Source organism: Ostreococcus tauri (assembly GCF_000214015.3).
Source record: "Ostreococcus tauri WGS project CAID00000000 data, contig chromosome 13, whole genome shotgun sequence".
Taxonomy (NCBI): domain Eukaryota; kingdom Viridiplantae; phylum Chlorophyta; class Mamiellophyceae; order Mamiellales; family Bathycoccaceae; genus Ostreococcus; species Ostreococcus tauri.
The window spans coordinates 83,679-102,505 of NC_014438.2; the positions used below are offsets into that span (position 1 = coordinate 83,679).

Here is an 18,827-nt window from a genome sequence, read left to right on the forward strand (position 1 = left end):
AACATATTTGAGCGTGTCGTCGAGCGAGCGTCGGTAAAGCTAGCCGCGACGGCAAAACAGCCGATTACGACGAAACCAATAAGCCCGATGCCGGCGACAGACCACTCGAACGCGAGACTGTGGTCGCTATCTCTTTGCGTCACCACTGTCGTGTTGTTATCCGTAAAATCCGTCTGAACTGCGCACGAAGCAAGCGGTGGCGCCGATGGCGTAGCTTCGACATGGTTTTGGATATCAGTCATCCGTGCGAGCGTCTTTGTTTGAGACAACTATCAGTCTTCTCTCGGCTCTGACTTCGTGTGGCTCGAGATCTGCATATCCTTGAGAAGCTTAACCGATCCCGGGTTACCCGAGATCTCGGCAACATCCAACGCCGTTCGACCATCCTTATCGACAAACGTATCTTCGAGTCCGGCCCGGTGCAATATTTCGATAGCTGCATTTGATCCTGTGCGCGCCGCAACGTGAAGCCCCGTACTCCCGTTGTAGTCTTGGTTGTGCAGGCACACTCCAGCTTCCACCAACAGTTTGAGGTGTTGAATTTGACCCTGCGCGATTGCATTGTGCACGCTCACTTGCTCGCTTGGTTCCGTGAAGACACCACCGGCGGATACGAGGAGCTTCACCAACTCAAGGCTCGCCACAGATACCGCGCGTGAGAGGGCTGAAAATCCGGCCTTACTCAAAGTGTTTGGATCTGCACCGCGCCTGAGAAGGAGCTTCACTACTTCTTTTTGCTTATTTTCGACCGCTGTCATGAGTAACGTTCTTCCCGCCGCATCCGTGAGGTGAACGGACTGTGGATTATCGTTGAGAGCCATGTCCAGGTCCGCGACATCTCCGGTGACGCATGCCAGAGTGAGCTGATGCAGTTCCACCTCGTTCAGCTCCGAGCGCTTCGTCTCGAGCGCGTTGATGAATGCAGCGTACAGAGATCCACGGCTGTCTTGCGATCGGCACTCTTTCATCTCGTCCCGGTATTGTATCAGGAGATCTTTCATGATGTGCTTTGTATCTATAGGGAACCGTCGCAGTACGTCTTGCAGTTTGTTCGTTGAGACGACGAGGAGCTTGCACGTTGACTGCACGACGCTGGTGTGAAAGCAAGTCTTACCGCAAAGAACGGCGGCAATATTCAACCATTCTCCGGGGAAAACGGTTTCAATCTTGTTTGCAAGCGTAGAATTGGTCAAATAGTCCTCAGAAACGATGTCCACCTTGCCAAGGCATAGGTAGAACATTGCTGTGGCGTCTAAGCCTTCGCACGTCAACAAAGTTCCTGGATGAAAATATTCCACTGTGATGCACTCCAAAAAGTGTTGGATAAAGACAGGCGAAACTTCTCTGAATATGGGGCTCTCTTGGACGTACTGCTGGTACAGTGCGTGCCTTAGCTCGGACTGAATTGTTGATGGACAAAAATTCAGTACTTTTTCATCGTCGCGGCAGCCCATCTCAAACTCGAGCTGGATGTGCGCATCAACCTTCTGTCGAACCGCGTCTGGAATATCATTCCTTCGCATGAAGCGCTGAAGTGCGCCCGTGTGGTCGCGGAATGCCATAATTGTGGCGTCCTCTTTCGTCACTAGTTGCGTCACGTTACCCAAGATGTACGCCGTGACACCCATGTTCATGATCATGACGACCATGGCGACCGCACGCTCGCTAGTGCTCACCGGACTTATGTCACCGTAGCCCACCGTCGTGAGCGTGACGACGGACCAGTATAAAGCCGTCGTGTACACGTCGTAAAACGCCATGTTTGGAAGTTCTGGATCGACAGCGTACACCCAGGTGTTCTCGTTGAACTCCTGGATGCGCGCGATGTAGTAGAGAAGACAAGCGCTCCAGTGCGCCGCCAGACCGATGAGCAACGCGAACTTGATGCTGAGTAATACTAGGTATGGAAGATTTGAGTTTCTCTCGAATTCGCTCATCATTCGTCGCACTCGATACATGCGCAGTAAACGTAACAATCCCAAGCCGGCAATCACGCGCGATACATCTCTGTTATCGTGCGTTTTGGAAATAAACATGAGATCGAATGGAAGCGACGAGAGAAAGTCCAGAACGAACCAGCCCCTCAGATACTCTTTTGCGATTTTTTTCATATCCCAGACGAGTTTCCCGTACTTCTCCAACGGCCTGAAAAAGTTCATAAATATGTCCACACAGAACACGATCGAGAATAGAATCTCGATGACGTCGATCCATTGATAATTGGACAGTACTTCCCGGCGTTCGTTTCGGAACGCCAAAGATGCGGGCTCGATGAATGCGACAACTAAAATGAGCAGATTCACGACCCTCGTGACGGCTCTCGCGTGCGGACTCGCTGGATGACACAAAATGAAGCGCCAAACGCGCTCATCCTCTTCCTGCAACCGTTTCGAGCCGAACGTATCGGAGCGGGGCGTATGTGGTTGCGACGAAGCCGCGAGCAACGTCTTCGCGGACGCCGCGTTCGATGCCCTTCTCGGCTCCTCGGGCGCCGCCGAAGCAGCAGCCTGCGTCTTTGACATCGACGAAGACGGACGCCGTTTCGTTTTCTTCTCACCTCTCCCTGAGTCGTCGCTCTCTAGAAACCACGAACTCACTCTGCGCACGCCTCGCCCATCGCTCGCCGCGTCGTCCTCTCGCGGCTCCTCGCTCGTTCTCGACGCGAACCCTTCGAACCCGTCGCTCACACTTCTTCCGTACGACGCCTCTCCTTCCCAGCTCGACGCGTCGTCCCACGACCGCTCGCGCATCGACGCCGACGCCGCGTCCGTTCCCGACGTCCCCGAACCGCCCGTCCCCCGCGTCCCGCCACCCGCGCCCCGTCGACGCGCCAACGCCGGATTCACCACGACGTCCTCCCCCGTCGACGCCGGCGACGCATCGTCGGCGTCCCGTCGTCCCATGGCCCCCGTCCGAGGTCTCGCGCGCGCGCCGCGCGCGTCGCCCGGCGCCGATCGCGCGAGAATGATGATCTTCTCGCGCGGTCGGTGATGTCTCGCGCGCGCACAATCACGCGCGTCGTCGTCGATCGCGGACGTCGCGCCGGACGCGGGCGCGCGCGGGCGATGGCGACGGAGACGTATAACTGGTGCGCGATCGACCCGCGCGTCGGGCGTCGCGCTGGCGACGATGGGGGGCGACGGCGGCGGGCGCGATGTCGATCGGGCGCGACGCGTGGTGGATTGAAATTGAACTCGCGCGCGCGACGGTGCGCGCGCGCGTGCGGGCGAGCGAACGCGCGCTCGGGCGAAGACTGAGTCGTGTCGCGCGCGCGCGCTCGCGGTGCGTAGGTTTTTGATCATCGTCGCCGTCGTGGTGTCGGCGCTCGCGTTGCTGTGCAACGTGTACGTCTTGGTGCACTTCCAGCACCCGGATGACCGTAATCAGGCGTGGTTTCCGAAGGTTGTGGTGATCACCGGTTTGACGATTGCGGTTTTGTCGATTTTGTTGCTGCCGCTGGACGTGGCGAACCGAGCGGCGTGCGATGGGTCCATCATAGAGAGCGCGTGTCGGTACACGCTGCCGATGGAGGCGCTGTGGTACGCGACGTTCACGACGATGATAATATACATCTTCGCCGTGATCCCGTGGGCGCTGTTTTATTACGAGCAGGATTCGGACGCGCCGCAGTTGAAGAAGGTGGTGAGCGCGACGATGTGGACGATTTCGATGGGGTTGGTGTTGATCATGGCGATGCTCATCGCGTACTACTTTGGCGGCGAAGCCGAGTTTCAGTTGAAGAGCGTGGTGTCGGGGATGGGTTTGCTGTCGAACTCCGCGCTCTCGAGTGCCACGGCATGCATCGCGCTTCCGGCGTTGATCACATCGGCCACGGACTTCTCCACGTCGTCAGGGAGCTTGGGTGGAACCGCGTGCAGCGCATACGGCGCCGAGGTCGGGACAGAGACGTTTGCCGTGCGACCGACGTTCATAGTCTACGTCATCGCCGTCGCCTCCATAGTGTCCTGGGTGATTTTCATGATTTACGCTGGCGTCGGTGTGGTCGCTCTTCCGATGGATCTCATTAAGGGCTTCATTTACCGTCCGATGAAGGTTATCACAAAGAGCGAGTACATTCGCTGCGCGACAATCATAGCACGCGACGCGCAGAGCATACACGCTCAGATCAAAGCCGTGCAAAAAGAACAACGCGAGAGCGGAAGAACGAGAAAGACTAAAACAGAGCTTCACTGCTTGCAAGTCAAACTGAACGACTTAGAGGACGACGAAGTTGAATTGAGAAGAGTGTTCCCGCAAGGCGAGCAGCGGGAAGCGACGTGGTTAATGATGGTGCTCGGGTTTTACCTCCGTTTATTCCTCGGATGTTTGAGCGTCTTGCTAAGCGTGTTTTGGACGACCCACATCGTACTCACCGTGCTCATTCAACCCGCGGCGCACCCATTCTTGAACTCGTTCTTCATCTGGATGGACGGCGTATGGTCGCTCTTCGGCACGTTATCGTTTGCGATATTTTGTTTTTACTTGGTTGCCTGCCTGATCAAGGGTAACACACGATTGGGAGTGCGCTTCATCTTCTTGAGTTTATATCCCATGAAGATCGGGCGCACTAGCATGAGCTCTCTGCTGTTCAACACTGGCCTGATTATGCTCGGATGTTTGTCGGTCGTGCAATTCTGCGCGCAAGTGTTCAGCGTGTACACAGCGGAGACGGCGGTGGAAGGCATCTTTGGTGGGAATATTGAAAATTTCAAGGGTCTGGGTTGGATTTTCAAGTACAACATCTTCATATACTCCTTCTTCGCGATGATTTGCCTCAGCTGCCTATGGATCCCGTTCGAGAGTTGGAAGAATGAAACTCCGAAGAAATCGTGGGAAACTGGGCGCGCGTGAGCTCATGCACATTGTAAAAGAACGAACAACCATTTCCTACAAGTGTTACACTCGCCCTTTTGGTACTCGCGGACGATTACATTATCATTTAATCCGACTCCAAATACGCTACGTCAAATCGATGACGTCCGCGTTGCCCTGTTTTCCCCTTCCCGGCATATTGTCCACTCGCTCTGTCTTCGCATGTATCCGTGGCGCCACAGCCTGTGGAGCACCAGAACGTGGTCCCGCTGGCGGCTCCGACGGTGCTGCGGCGCCAGATATCGGCGGATTCTGGTTACGTTGTGCCGACGCCAAGACTACGCTCGTCGACTCAAAAATCTGGTCCGCATTACTCGACTCGAAACCGTCGCGCAAATCCTGTTCATTAAGTTCCTCGAACGCTTTATCCGCATGTTCAGGCCTGGGCATGCGTTGAACGAATTCGATGTAAGATCCAGGAAGCTTGTACTCCTTGAAAATTTCCTCCTCGTCGTCTCTGCCGTATCTGTTCCGAATCGCTTGCGTCTGTTTGTAAAGGTTGAATCGATGTGGCTCGGACATCAAAGAGCTTTGCAACAACAAGCCCGACGGTGAGCGCTTGATCCTGCCTCCTCGGTCGTTCCACGGCTTCCTCGCCAGTGCGGCGTTTGCCGCGAACGCTTTATCCACGTCCTCGAGCGCGCGTATCGGCGTCTCGGGATACTTTTTCCTCAACTGAAACAGGCTCACCGCGATGTGATTCACCGCGTAGCCGTGCAAGAGCGTCCAACTTGCGTACTCGCTCAACTTTTGGAGCTTGGCGTACGTGCTTGCCGCCGGTAATTGCCATCGAGCGATGCGTCCATCCGCGTACTCTCCGCTCTGAAACACCTTCCCATCCGAGACGCGCGCCAGTACCCCCTCCACCAAACTCCTCAGATCTGCGTCGCACTCTTCCAACACCAACTCACTCACGAAGATCCTCGGCAGCGCGATCTCTCCGATAGGCGTCTCGGGTGGCCGCATCCACCGCGCGCGGACTCTCTTCTCCGGAAACCGATACGTCGCCGCCGGTCCGTCCTCGCTCTCCTCACACAAAACGTACCCGCACGCCTCGAAGCGCTCACACACCCCGTCGATCCCCATATCCTTCGTCCCCAGCGATCGAAACGCCAGGTGATCGAGCGGCGTCTCCCGAGCGACGTACTCAGCGTCGGTAAGATTTTCCATCGTCTCTCCGCTCACGCGCATCAAGTGTTCGCACGCCGTCCTCGCGCTCGCGTTGTGCGCGAAGTACCCCCGCACGAGCTCCGCGATCGAACGCTTCGCGATTCGGTACGTCTTGCGAATCACGCGCTGCGCCGGGTCGACGTCGGCGTCGTCGTCGTTCATGATGATTCGCGACGACGACTGACGACAGAGCGTCGCGCGCATGCGCGGCGGCGAACGTGCGAGCGCGCGACGACGGGCCGCGCGCGTGACGTGCGCGGCGTTCGCGGCGTGCGCGGCGGCGCGCGCGGTGGCGACGGGTTCGAGCGGCGACGCGCGCGCGGCGAGGATGAATCTGAAATCGTTCGCGTCGCCGACCGCGCTCGTGTTCGGAGACGTCACGTTCGCGAACGACGACGACGGCGACGCGGAGGGCGGCGATGGACGTGGGTGCTGCGCCCTGGTGACGTGCGAGATCGGGAGGGAGGCGCACGCGCAGAGGGTGTGCGATGAGGGTGTCGGGTCGCGCGCGCGCGCGACGGGGACGGGTGCCAACTTTAGGACGCGCGAGGCGGAGCGCGCGCGACAGTTCGGATTCGGCGTCGGGCGATCGATCGAGAGCGAAACGGTGACGACCACGGTCGAGGCCGAGGGCGAGGGGTGCGTCGTTCGAGCGAGTGAGACGAATGGGACGGGTGAGCGTTTTGCGGCGGTTCGATCGGTTCGATCGATCGAAGTCGCACGATCAGAGGCGCATCGTTTGTCGACGCGCGTCGTCGTCGGGCGAGAGAATGGGGGAAGCAGAAAGGGCGTTTCGGGTGAGTTGTTCATCACGCTGGCGAGCGTGTTCGCGATGATGGTTGTGAACGCGGGACTGGCGAGATTGCGTCGCGCGCGCACTCTCGAATCGATCGAAGACGCACCGGCGAGCGCGGAAAGAGATTGGAAGGAGATCGTCGGCGAGCACAACGCCGAATTAGTGAAACAGATAGTGGAGGAACAAAACGAGCGCATCGAGCACTTGACGTCAGCGGAGTGGAAGATCACGGCCAAGGCGCCGTCTTTGGATTACGCCGCGCCACGTGTCAAGACGTTCGATTTGGTCTACGATTTTTTGACGAGTCACCCGCAATCCATCGCGCCGACGTACATTAACCCCGAGTGGGACACGGATGCCGATGACGATCGGCGTCCGAATGAGTCGAGTGGGCGATCGTCTGACGAGCACTTTGATCACGACGTGTTCGGTTTGCCGTTTCGACCAGGAAGAGAATATAGGATGACCATTCGAGGGCACGGAGATCAGAGAGCGGCCAAGCTCGCGTTGTCGCAGGTCGCGGCGTGCACTTTATTTGAAGACACGGCACTCAAATTCTATCACGATCAGCACGAGGAGTGAATGAGAGGTTCACGAGGGTGGCGCTGGAATACGCGCTCACTTGAGGCACGCTATCACGACTCGATGACGTCACTATGAATACAATCGAAAGAATTACTACGGTACCGGTACCCGCGTAGCGGTAACGAAATGTAAAACGATGAAATGTACAACGCAATACGAGAAAGCGCTGACGAAAAACAAGATTGAAGCGATCCCGAACGAATACTCATTTCTTCGCAAATGGGTTCGAGAAGGAAAAGTTCTTCGTGAACGCGCTCGTATCGATAGTCGGCATAGTGAATCCGCTCGAAGCGCTCGCAGACTCATCGCTCTCTATTGCGGGCGAAGGAAGTGTTAAGGAGCAGTACGCCGCCTCGCGAGCGGCTATGAGCGCCTTCACTTCCTCCGTTTCGCTTTGATGTCTCACCACAGCCTTCTCAAAGACAACCTTCGCGGCCAGGTATTCCTTCTCAAACTTCATCAACTCGTGCTTCTTATTCGATAGCTTCGTCTCAACCTCTTTGATTTTGGAGAAGTCTAAGTCACCACCATCGGTGACAGCGAAGATTTCAATCTCGAACTTGCACTTATCAAAAAAGTTGTCGCCGTACACGCCAAAGACGTGCTCGCCGGGCTCGATCGTGACACACTCGCGCGGCGACCAGTTATCGAGCGAATGAAACACCGCCAAATCCCTCGATTCCAACTTCGCCAGCTTCACCGCGTGCATCGGCTCGTAATTGAAGCTCTGCGAGCCGGTGAAGTAGAATCCAGCGTGCGAGCGTTTCGGCTTCACCAAATCGAACCTCGAGCTCACTTCCTGCAACGACACCTCCAACCCGCTCATCGCCCCGCGCGCTTGATCAAACTTCAAAATCTTAAACTTATCCCCCGCCGGCGACGTGACGCTCACGACGACCCCTCGTCTCGCGTCCGCCTCGGTTACCTCGCATCGAAACAACCGAATCTCACCCTTTCGCACGCTCTCGCTCACTTTTTGTCCAAAATCAATGTGCGCGATCGCTACTTTGCCAGCTCGCACCGTTTCCAACACCTTCATCGGCACCGCGGTCTTGATGTTCACCCCGAGCGAGCTCAGCATCGACGCCGCGAGCGTGCTCCCGAACCCAGCTTCACTGATGTCGATCTCTGCGTCCAGCACATCCGGCGCGTGCACGGCGTCGACGCCGCCCTTATCGTACGCCGCGCGCGATTTTGGATCGCTCAGAATCTTGTGCGCGAGAGCGATGCGCTTGAACTGTGCGTCGTCACCGTCGCATTTGTCTGGATGATGCTTGAGAGCGAGTTTACGATAGTTTCGTTTAATGTCCTCGTCGCTCGCGTCGCGCTCGAGCTGCAAGACCTCGTAAGGGTCGATGACATCGCTCGTCGACGATGTCGCGTCGGTGGTGGACATTCAATCGGGATTGAATCGCGACGGTGAGTGGCGATGGGTTTCTCGATGTTTTCACTAAACGAGCGTTCTAACGCGTAACGATTACAAAGCCGGGACGTAAGCGTCTTGCATCTGGCGAATGAAGGCTCGAATCTCTCGACCAGTGCCGACTTTTCGCACCCGTCCGTTCTCCATGTACGCCGCACCGTCGCAAAACTCCAACTCCTCCAACCTGTGCGTGACCCAAATCGCCGTCGTGCGCCCGTTCGATTCGTCCACAGCTCTTCGCACGGATTCGATCACCTGTCGCTGATCCGCCTCGTCCAAGAAAGTGGTCAACTCGTCTAGTAGTAACAGCTCGGGCTCCTCCACGAGTGCGCCCGCGATCGCGACGCGTTGTTTCTGTCCGCCGCTCAGCGTGCTCGTCTGTCGCTCGTACGCGTCCTCGTCGCTCAGGTTCACCGTTTTCAACGCCCTCACCACGCGCTCACGGATCTCTCGCTCGCTCATGTCTGGATTTCTACCCAATCCAAACCCCACGTCCGCCCCCACCGTGGGCATGATGACCTGATGATCGGGATTTTGAAACACGAACGCCTTGCGCTCCGGCGCGTCCGCTTCGCCCGAATCCAACGTCCCCAGTCCCGCTAACGTTCGCAACAGCGTGCTCTTCCCGCACCCGTTCGGGCCGAGCAACATGAATAGTGTCCCGCGTTTCACGTCCAACCAGACGCCGTCGAGCGCGGTGACGGGCGCCGCGGCGCCATCGGGAGTGAACCGCTTGCGAGCCTCACGCACTCGAACAGCGACGTCTTCTAAGTCGTTCGTCGTCGCGCAGACCGTCGTCGCGGACGCGCGAGGGCGCCGAAACGCGCGCGAGACGGACGTCGACGGCGCGTGTTGACTCGGGTGGGCGAGCGCGCGCGTCATGATGTGCGGTGTGGCTCGCCGCGTCCAGGTATTTGTTCTACGCTTTGTCGCGACGTGGTCGTTACTAATACTAGACGTGGGTCTCCGCAACGGCGACGTTGGGGGCGTGTGCGGCGGCGGCGTCGCCAATATCGTCGTCCGGTGTCGTCCCGCGGGTGCGACGACCGCGAACGAGCGGGGCGGCTTTGGGGACGACAGCGGATTTCGCGCCCTTCGCTGTGGCGCCGCGACCTTGGCGGGACGGCGAGTTCGGACTCACCGGCGTCTTCTTCGCAGGCGCGTCTTTCCCTGTCGCGGTCTCGTCCTTTTCGAAGCGTCCGGCGCCGTCGATTCGGTGCCAGCGCATGAGTTGGTCCGCGAGTCGCTTCTCTCTCGCAGCGTTTTCGGCATCGCCGATTTCATCTCGCAGGCACGCGCCGACGGCTTCTTGCAGAGCGCCCATGACACGCTGCGCGTCGGTATGGCGAAGTACCGCGAGTTTCGCCTTTGCGACAGCAATATTTCTATCCTCCTCGCTTGCGTTTTTGAGCTCGCTATCGTCCAGCGGCTTCGGCGCCTCAAGCGCGGGCTCGAGCGTGTTCGTCATGTACGCGCGCAAGTTGGGCATGATGGTTTCTCGCACAACCTTGGGCCCGAGCGCTTGTAAACCGCGCACGGCACCGTAGTGCGTCGTGAGCGGTTTGGTGTCTAAGAGTGCGCGCAAGAGCGTGCGCGTGATCCTGGGTTGAATACTCGGGTACGCAGCGCCAAACTTGGCGCACACAAAGGCCACAGTGTTTGCCGCGTCGTCGCGAAGCGACCAGTGATCTTCGTCCAAATTTTGACACAGCCGCTTCGCCACGACGCAGGTCACCACGCTCGGCATCAGTTGATGCAAGTACAGCTCGACATTGATGTCAGGATTTGAGATCAACGCGCGAATCATCTGAATCAACACCCTGAGTCGTGGCAAGTCCCTCAGACTCGCCGTGGTCTCCTCTGTGATAAACTGAGTGAAGTACGGCATCAAATTGTGCAAACCGACGTCTTCGCCGAGCGATCGCAGTGCACGAGCGAGTAAATCGACGTCGCGATCGCTCGCCTCCGCGCGTCCCGCCCCTCGAACCAGCGCGGTGACCTTGTCGAAGTAATACTGCAACTCCTTTGTCAGCACGTGCGACACCACCGGCTGCAACCCCCCTGCGTCCGGATCCCCTCCACCCTCCGCCCGCGCGCGCGGCCGCTTCGACCCAAGCGGCGGCTGCAACGGTTTCGGTTCCGGCGCCAGGGGCATGGGATTTTCCGGAATCATCGGCTGCACCCCCTCCACCGCCAACCAGTGCGGAACCAGGTTCACGTCCACCGGCGGTCGCGGCAAGCGCTTCGTGATCAACTCTCTGACATCAATCTCCCGCTCATCCAGATAAAAAACCTCCGGGTCCTCCTTCGTGCGCTTATACTGCACGCTCGACGTCCCGGTGCCGAATCCGTAGAGCGGTTCACAGTTTCGCAACTTTAACGCCGCGTTTACATCCTGCGCGCTCGAGGTCGCATTCGTCCCAGTCAGTCCCCTCGTTCTCACGCGTCTCCCGAGCGCATCCCACCAAACTTCACGCGCGGTCGCGCACGCGCGACGCCCGTCGTTCACCGCGCGCACGGCGTCGCGCCATCGTTCGCGCACCTCGGCACGGAGCGTTTCCCGTTTACAGTGTCTCATGATTTTGATCGCATCCTGAATGATCGTCCGCAAGCGGTACTCCACGTCGCTCGCGAGCGCTTTCGCCGCCTCGTCGCTCGGTCGCGGGGCACCGATGGTGTCCGCGACGGCGACGACGGACGCCGGCGCGTACGTCGACGCGGGTGCCATGACGCGCGTCGCGCTGTGCGGTGTGCGAGGGAATTTTTTTGAGTGCTGACCCATGAAAGAGTCCCTTTCGGTGTCCACATCACCACACACGGCGACGCGCGCGGTGGCCGCGCATGCCGCTTCCGCCCCCGTGCGCGCGCGCGCGCGATGGAGAATCGTCCGAGCACGCGTGGCGCGTCTTTGACGACGCGCTGACGACGGCGGAGGCGTTGACGGCGTCGCGTTCGGTCGTTTCAACCACCGAGGATGGGCGTCTCAGAGCGAGTGTACGCGAACGCGGCTTTGGTTTCGTGCGTGATCTCTCTCGGAGCGCGTCCGAGCGCGCGCGGGACGAGAGATTAGCGCGTCGCGCGAAGGCGCTCGCCGAGAGAGGGTTTGATCCGACTTGGATCGCGGTGTGGGATGATTTTTGGGACGCGTTGAAGGCGCTCGGCGCGCGGGTGCGGGACAGGGCGTTCACGGGATTGGTGATGAATTACGACGTTTTGGTGTGGGTGGTGGATCCGACGACGGATGAAAAGACGTCTGCGTTCGGTCCACATCGGGATCGGCAGCCGGAGGACACGAAGGGGTCGTTTAGGGGGGAGGATGGACAGGCGAGGTACGTCACGGCTTGGGTGCCGCTTTTTCACGACGCGACGACGAGGAATTCGTGCTTGTACTGCGTCCCGCGAGAGTGTGATCCGGGGTACTTTGAAGGAGACGACGACGATGGTGATGATCCAATGCGCGTGGCGCTAAGCTCGAAGGAGAAGTATCAGCACGTCACGGCACTTCCCGTAAAAGCGGGGGAGTGCGTCTTGTTTACGCATCGCCTCATTCATTGGGGCTCTGTGGGTCAAGGCGAAGAGGGTGAACCGAGAGTAAACTTTAGCGTCGGCTTCGCCGATGATTTCGAGCCGCCCTATCTCAAGGACTCGCCCGAGTACCCGACGCACGAGGAGCGAGTCGCGCTCGTCGCGGGGCAGTTGATTTGCTACCACGAACGATTTCCATCGTCCGCGAAAGATTTATCCATGCTGAAGAAGCTTTTCGACGCCGCCAAGGGCTCTTTTCATCCGAATTACGTCAAGAAAGTGACCAAAGAGTTCGCTTCGGCCGCGTTCGAAGGTGAAAGCGACGAGGACGATGCCATCGACGATGCGCTCGACGCGATGATTGAAAACGTCGACGATTTCGACGACGACTTCGACAGTTTCGAGGATGGTGTTCCCGGGGACGAGTTCGGGCGCGCAGAAGCGAGCCAAAGCGACGACGACTACGGAAAAGATACGGTAGCGAAGAGGCGACGCGAATCATAAATGGTAACGCTCAAAGTTGTAATGATATTTGTTACGAAGTCTCACGGTACCTGGTAGTATTTCAACGAGGTGCTGTGCAACGTCTTCAAATGATGATGCCCTCCTAGAGGACGACTACTTGATGTGTCGCGTCACTTATCGGACGCAAAACGGGGTCTTGAAGTGCGCGTGGCAAAGCCACGCAAAAAGGGCCGCTCGCGCCGTCGTCACCGACGGCAAAAGGGCTCGTCTGAGCAGTTGGATGCGCGAAAACGCAGGCTTTTAAAACTCGCCTCGATTTCTCCAGCCGCAAAGGGCGCGTGAACCGATCGGTTCGCGTCTCGCCCCGGTTTGGTGGGTCTACCGCTAATATCGCGGTGACTCGTCCGAGATATTGTACAGAATTTGACGATGTTGGTACAGTGTGGGTGTGAACGCAAGGAGGCGTCACACTCGACCAGTGTTGAGCTTGTTCATAAGCATCTGAAAGTTTCCGCCAGAAGTTTCTGGGGCGACAGGGTACGGAGGTGGTACCGGATATGCCTGCGGTGGCTGCGTTGGAACGCCGAAGATGGCGTTGAGTTTTTGACGCACCGGCGGCGGCGGGCCCATTGGGTGACCCATCATGGCCGAGTCATAACCCGGCGGCACCAATATTGGATGACCCGGAGGAGCCATCATGGGCGGCGGAGCCTGAGCCGTTCGCGGCGCGGGCTTGTTCGCACTGTCCAAAATGTTATTAAACAGCGCTTGACCCTTCGCCTGTGCGCTCGGGGGTGTGAAGAGCGCCGGAGGTGGCGTCGCGGGTTTCATCCCGAGCAAGTCCTTCAAATTGGCCGCGCTCGGGGGGGCGACTTGATGCATCGTTCTCGGTTCCGGCTTCACCGCGACCGGATGTTCGATCGGTGCCATATCTCGCAAGAAAGATGGCATCGGGAGCTGATCCGCCGACGGCGCGGCTTGAAAGGACGACTGCGCGTATCGCTCGCCGCTCGTCGCGATCTTCACGTTTGCCTCGGGGTTGTTTCCCTTCGACTTCTTCTTGCCATTTCCTTTCGTTTGCCCCACCGCGAGCACCGCCGCTTGCTGTTCAGGTGTCAACGTCGCTTTCTGCGGTTCGCACACCTGATTCGCTCGAGCGCGTGGATCGGTGATCGCGCCCCCGTTACCCGAGGCGCTCTTGTCCTTCTTCTTCCCGTTCTTCTTCCCGGACGTCGCGCTCGTCTCGTTCGCCCTCGGCGCCGGAGGCACTTTCACAACGCGCACGTCGTGCGCCGAAGGAGTCGTCGCGTCGCCACCATCGCCGAAATCAAAAGGCACGAGCTCGCGCTCGAACGATCGCTTCTCCTTGACCACGTCGCCGTCCACGTCAAAGTTCCCACGCCCGTTCCCCGCGTTCCCGTTCCCGCCCTTGACCTGCGATGCCGCGATCAGCGCCGCGATCATGTCCTCGCCTTCGCCTTGGAACGTCGACGTCACGTCGATCTTCGTCGACATCTCGCGCGCTCGCGCGTCCGAGGGCACGCCGCGAATCGTCGACGAATTCAATCGCTCGTCGCTCGCACGTCGCTCGAACGCCCGCGACGCGCGCTCGTGGACGCGGAGGAAATTTTCCTCGAGCGTTCGGCGCTCGGTCGAGCCTCGCGCGCGCGTCGCACGCCGCGATGTGCGGCGCCGAGCGACGCCGGTGTCGAATTTTCCCGCGCGTTTACGGGTGCCCATCACATCAAAAAAAAGTAGATGGCCTTTGTGTCACGCGTGTATGGAAACCAGCATTTCGCGACGCGACGACGCGCTCGACATGCGCGCGCGCCGACTCCGACGCGCGCTCGCGTGCGTCGCGTGCGTCGCCGCGTGCGTCACCGTCGTCGGTGCGTCTTCGGATGCGCTGAAAGACGTCACCGAAAGGGTCGGTGCGCCGAATTCGTCGCCGAAACGCTCGAGCGAGCGCTACGTGCTCCAAACGACGCGCGGCGACCTCACGCTCGCGCTGTACGACGACGAGGAGGAGAACGTGGCGCCGTTGACGATCGCGCACGTTCGCGAGATGCTCAAGCTCGGGATGTACGCGACGAATCACGTGTTTAGGATCGACAAAGGATTCGTCGCGCAGATCGCCGACGTGAAAGGTGGACGACGCGCGGCGATGAATACGGCGCAGACGCGTTTGGCGGAGAAGACGGTGAAAGGGGAGTTTAAGAACCAACCGAAACACTCGCGGGGGCGGTTGAGCATGGCGCGTTGGGACGATCCGGATAGCGCGACGTCATCTTTCAGCGTTCTGTTGGGCGACGCGCCGCATTTGGACGGGAAGTACGCGGTCTTCGGAGAGGTCGTGGGGGAGGAGAGCGAGGCGACGTTGAGGCGGTTAGAGGCGATGGAGACGAAGAGGGAGGGAATATTTGTGATGCCCAAGGAGCGGGTGGAAATTTTGGCGACGTATGTCGTCGAGGGTGGGCAGTGCGGCGGCGACGAACCAGAGGACGGGGATTGCCGAGACGAGCTCCGGACGTGTACAGAGCGCGCGGATTCCCTCGCGAAGGAGCTTCATGAGATTCGCTCCGCGCGTCTGCCAGGGAACTAGTATGTGTCGATACATAACCTTTAGAGTAGTTGCTATGGATGCTATTGTAGAGAATTGCGCGCGTTTACGTCTATTTCCACACGCCTGTCAAGACGTGTCGCGCGACGAACGCCGCTGCGCACGACGACGCCTGGAACACCAATAATCGCACACACAGCGCGCGCTCGGTGCATGGACCGAAAAGTCGGAGGAACAAATTGACTAAGTTCATGTTATACCTCGTTTCAGTCGCCTTCGAGGGATGGAGCAAACCCGTCTTCGGGTCAAAGATCGGGAGACGGTGCCTCGGACAGTGCACGAACTTGAAGAGTTGCGGTGTGCTGTACAAAAAGTTGAGCACTTGCGGAAAGAAGAACAGCAGCAACGTTTCGCTGAAGTGACCGAGTGTGCCCGCGACGCCGAGCGTCATGCCGGCGAAATACGTGTACGTATCGCCGACGAAGACTTTCGACGGATACCAGTTGTGCGTCAGCAACGCGAGCGTCGTCGCGATGAACGGGAGTACGAGAGAGATGCTGAACAGGTGCGCCCCCGCGGTGATTGGTTCGTCAGAGGGATCGCTCGTGAGCGCCATCACATTCAGTAGCAAGACGGCGCCAGCGATGATGAGCGATTGCCCCGCCTCTAGACCGTTTAATCCGGCGTGAATGTTTATCGAGTTGGAGCAAAACACCACGAGGAGCCACATGTACACCATGTACAGCGCCCCGATATCGATCGATCGCACGTCCGCGGGGAAGTTGAACATCGCTCGCACGGGCGACGGGACCAACACCGTCGTCGCGCCGCCGTAGGACAGCAGGAGCGGCAGCGCGGCGAATCCCGGACTCACGATTTTTGCTCGCCACGGGAGATCCAACACGTCATCCACGAATCCCAAGAACACCATATATCCCACGCACGCCAGCGCGCTGTTCGACTCCACCGCCCACGACTCCGCGCTCCCAGCGCTCTGCCCGAACGCCACCCGAACGAGGCGCTGGCACAACTGCTGCATCGTCAACGCCATGGCGTACGCGCCTCCGCACGCCAACCCGGCGCTCTCCGGCACCCGCGTCTCCCCGCGCCTCGTCCCGCGCTTATTCAAATCCTTCCCAAACATATTCCTCGACAGCGTCTTCGCCGCGACGAAGGGAATCAATCGCATCGTCATCCAATACGCCAAGATCGAGATCACGACGCACACGAGCGTCGACGTCGCGCCGCCTACGTTGTCCGCCCCGCCTCTCGCCGCGAACCAAAGCGCCGCCGGCGCCAGCGCGACCACCGCCAGCCCCCCGACCTCGCTCGATCTTCGCCAATCGTCCGAGGCCTCATCCTCCGTCTCTTTCGCACTCCTCGACGGCCGTCGCGACGCCGCGTTCGTCGCTTTCCGAGCCATCACCGATCGAAATCTCCGATGAAACCACTCCGACGCAGTCAAAGTTTCCCCTCCCTCCGTCGTAATCGCTCGACGTCTCGTCGAACGCCCTCTCGAAGACGCGCCCGCTCGAGCGTCTGCTGTTCGTGCACCGCGCGAACGCCCACGACGGCGCACGCGGTGACGACGACGACGACGAGCGTGGATCTCGACGCGAAGATGTTTCCACGCGGCATCGACTGACGCGACGCGATCGCCCATGCGCGCCCTCACCACCGCGTCGAGCGTCGATCGACCGCCTCGACGGTTGAAGATACTCGCCCTGCACGGTTTCCGCGCCAACGCGAGCGTGTTCGAGCGGCAAACGACGCTCGCGCGGTGGGATTTGGATCTGCGGGACATCGCTGAGTTGTACTTTCTGGATGCGCCGAACGCGGCGAGCGGGGCGATACCGCGGGATCTGGACGCGTTCTTCGGTCCCGGAGTGGATGGGAGGGAGTGGTGGAGCGCGGAGACGACGGAACGGGGGACGATGTCGTACGAGGGGTTGACGCGGTCGTTGGCGGAGATGGAGCGACGGTGCGCGGAGGACGGACCGTTCGACGGGGTGCTCGGATTCAGTCAGGGGGGGACGATGGCGGCGATCGCGCTCGCGAGTGAGGGTTTGAGGGAGAGATTCAAATTTGGGGTCATCGTGAGCGGGATGAAGTCGCGGGGGGAGGAGACGAAGGGGTTGAGTTACGGAGACGTCAGCGCGCCGACGCTGCACGTGATCGGCGAAGCTGACCGCGTGGTTCCGAAGGGTTTGAGCGTCGGATTGTTTGACGCCATGTCTGGATCCGTGAAGACGATGGCGACGCACGCGGGTGGACACGTGGTTCCGCGAGCGAACGAGCGGGGAGAACCCATTCTCAGGGCGTTCCTAGAGGAACGGCTTCGGGAGGTGCAGGGAAGCTGACCGCTTGCGCGGCTGTGAACCGTCCCACGTTCACGTCGCTAAACGGTTGTCGCCATTTGTTACCGGTACAGGTAGATGCTAGATGTAGTTATTTCTAATTCCTTCACGCGTTCTTTTCCTTCGATGCCGACGTTGTTTTTTGTGGAAAGGAACACGGCACGCGCCACGGGTGCTCGCTTTGCACGGGCGGGAACAACACCTCCAGCAAGTTACGCAGAACTCCGACGTCGTACGCGTTCTTCATGACCTTTTCGAAATCAATCTTTGTTGGTTCGGCGCGCATCGCCTTGACCGCTTCACGGAGATCGTCTCGCTTAAACGTCTCGTTCGTCGTCACGTTTTTTGCCGCCAATCGCAAATTGTACACCAGAAACACCGCGATTAAAATTGTGGCGAGCGTACAGAACGCCCACAGAGCAAACGCGGTGGGGTAGTGATACGATACAAATCGATAGAACAACATCTTGTCTGTCGCTAGCGTCGCTCGCTCGCCCGTTTTCGTCATCTGATTAAACCGCAAAGACCACGCGTCTTTGCGCGTCAAATCGCGAAACACGGCGTACGCGCACGCGTACGCCACGTACGCCACGAGCCCGAGTTGCGCCGCTAAAAACGCCAGAAAGTACCTCAAGTTCCAAGCTCCGATGCTGTTATTGATCCACACGCAAAAGTGATCGAACCGTGCGACTCTTCGTTCCGTCGTCACGCACCACTTGGATCGCGCCGGAGCGTCCACGCCGAGCGTCCGACACGTCTTCCTCCCATACATCACCCCGTCGTACGCGTATGCGTCGAGGTACCGCTCCACATTTTCCCGCGTCACCGTCCCCGGATCGCTCGCGCACGCCGCGACCCACGTGACGACGGCGATACCGAACGCCGCGCTCGTCGCCGCCGTCCACCCGCCGGCGTCTCCGTCGTCCAACAAACGTTCTTCCACCCCCTGCACGAAGCTCCAGTGTCCACCGAGCGCTAAAATCAAGTACACCAACTGTCCCAACGGGTTCGGGGCGTCGCACAGCCGCTTAAACATCGCGCGCGCGAGCATTTCAGCGCGTTGGTCGTCCCGCA

At 59.3% G+C, this 18,827-nt stretch overlaps 13 protein-coding genes across 13 annotated transcripts; 5 read left to right on the plus strand and 8 right to left on the minus strand.

Annotated features, from left to right (window-relative positions):
* Positions 1-272: 272 nt before the first annotated feature.
* Positions 273-2,903, minus strand: OT_ostta13g00480 (Ankyrin repeat; the record flags this gene model as incomplete). The annotated part of the gene is made up of 1 exon (XM_003082472.2): positions 273-2,903. The coding sequence occupies one exon, from the start codon at positions 2,901-2,903 to the stop codon at positions 273-275; it is 2,631 nt and encodes an 876-aa protein (XP_003082520.2).
* Positions 2,904-3,065: 162 nt separating this feature from the next.
* OT_ostta13g00490 (LMBR1-like membrane protein) lies at positions 3,066-4,851 on the plus strand (the record flags this gene model as incomplete). The annotated part of the gene is made up of 2 exons (XM_022982660.1): positions 3,066-3,088; positions 3,291-4,851. 2 exons carry the CDS (start codon positions 3,066-3,068, stop codon positions 4,849-4,851), a joined length of 1,584 nt encoding a protein of 527 aa, XP_022840162.1.
* A 108-nt stretch (positions 4,852-4,959) lies between these two features.
* Positions 4,960-6,204, minus strand: OT_ostta13g00500 (Domain of unknown function DUF1338; the record flags this gene model as incomplete). The annotated part of the gene is made up of 1 exon (XM_003082474.2): positions 4,960-6,204. The coding sequence occupies one exon, from the start codon at positions 6,202-6,204 to the stop codon at positions 4,960-4,962; it is 1,245 nt and encodes a 414-aa protein (XP_003082522.2).
* A 166-nt stretch (positions 6,205-6,370) lies between these two features.
* On the plus strand, positions 6,371-7,420 carry OT_ostta13g00510 (unnamed product; the record flags this gene model as incomplete). Its single annotated transcript, XM_003082475.2, has 1 exon — positions 6,371-7,420. The coding sequence occupies one exon, from the start codon at positions 6,371-6,373 to the stop codon at positions 7,418-7,420; it is 1,050 nt and encodes a 349-aa protein (XP_003082523.2).
* Positions 7,421-7,628: 208 nt separating this feature from the next.
* On the minus strand, positions 7,629-8,819 carry OT_ostta13g00520 (DnaJ domain; the record flags this gene model as incomplete). Its single annotated transcript, XM_022982662.1, has 1 exon — positions 7,629-8,819. The coding sequence occupies one exon, from the start codon at positions 8,817-8,819 to the stop codon at positions 7,629-7,631; it is 1,191 nt and encodes a 396-aa protein (XP_022840163.1).
* An 81-nt stretch (positions 8,820-8,900) lies between these two features.
* On the minus strand, positions 8,901-9,728 carry OT_ostta13g00530 (ABC transporter, conserved site; the record flags this gene model as incomplete). The annotated part of the gene is made up of 1 exon (XM_022982663.1): positions 8,901-9,728. The coding sequence occupies one exon, from the start codon at positions 9,726-9,728 to the stop codon at positions 8,901-8,903; it is 828 nt and encodes a 275-aa protein (XP_022840164.1).
* A 70-nt stretch (positions 9,729-9,798) lies between these two features.
* On the minus strand, positions 9,799-11,628 carry OT_ostta13g00540 (TATA box binding protein associated factor (TAF); the record flags this gene model as incomplete). Its single annotated transcript, XM_022982664.1, has 2 exons — positions 9,799-11,241; positions 11,389-11,628. 2 exons carry the CDS (start codon positions 11,626-11,628, stop codon positions 9,799-9,801), a joined length of 1,683 nt encoding a protein of 560 aa, XP_022840165.1.
* A 59-nt stretch (positions 11,629-11,687) lies between these two features.
* Positions 11,688-12,875, plus strand: OT_ostta13g00550 (Phytanoyl-CoA dioxygenase; the record flags this gene model as incomplete). Its single annotated transcript, XM_022982665.1, has 1 exon — positions 11,688-12,875. One exon carries the CDS (start codon positions 11,688-11,690, stop codon positions 12,873-12,875), a length of 1,188 nt encoding a protein of 395 aa, XP_022840166.1.
* A 426-nt stretch (positions 12,876-13,301) lies between these two features.
* OT_ostta13g00560 (unnamed product) lies at positions 13,302-14,351 on the minus strand (the record flags this gene model as incomplete). Its single annotated transcript, XM_022982666.1, has 1 exon — positions 13,302-14,351. One exon carries the CDS (start codon positions 14,349-14,351, stop codon positions 13,302-13,304), a length of 1,050 nt encoding a protein of 349 aa, XP_022840167.1.
* Positions 14,352-14,655: 304 nt separating this feature from the next.
* On the plus strand, positions 14,656-15,438 carry OT_ostta13g00570 (Cyclophilin-like peptidyl-prolyl cis-trans isomerase domain; the record flags this gene model as incomplete). The annotated part of the gene is made up of 1 exon (XM_003082481.1): positions 14,656-15,438. The coding sequence occupies one exon, from the start codon at positions 14,656-14,658 to the stop codon at positions 15,436-15,438; it is 783 nt and encodes a 260-aa protein (XP_003082529.1).
* Positions 15,439-15,508: 70 nt separating this feature from the next.
* OT_ostta13g00580 (Glycosyl transferase, family 4) lies at positions 15,509-16,819 on the minus strand (the record flags this gene model as incomplete). The annotated part of the gene is made up of 1 exon (XM_022982667.1): positions 15,509-16,819. The coding sequence occupies one exon, from the start codon at positions 16,817-16,819 to the stop codon at positions 15,509-15,511; it is 1,311 nt and encodes a 436-aa protein (XP_022840168.1).
* A 238-nt stretch (positions 16,820-17,057) lies between these two features.
* On the plus strand, positions 17,058-17,756 carry OT_ostta13g00590 (Serine hydrolase FSH; the record flags this gene model as incomplete). The annotated part of the gene is made up of 1 exon (XM_003082483.1): positions 17,058-17,756. One exon carries the CDS (start codon positions 17,058-17,060, stop codon positions 17,754-17,756), a length of 699 nt encoding a protein of 232 aa, XP_003082531.1.
* A 103-nt stretch (positions 17,757-17,859) lies between these two features.
* OT_ostta13g00600 (Zinc finger, DHHC-type, palmitoyltransferase) lies at positions 17,860-18,789 on the minus strand (the record flags this gene model as incomplete). The annotated part of the gene is made up of 1 exon (XM_003082484.2): positions 17,860-18,789. One exon carries the CDS (start codon positions 18,787-18,789, stop codon positions 17,860-17,862), a length of 930 nt encoding a protein of 309 aa, XP_003082532.2.
* Positions 18,790-18,827: the final 38 nt, after the last annotated feature.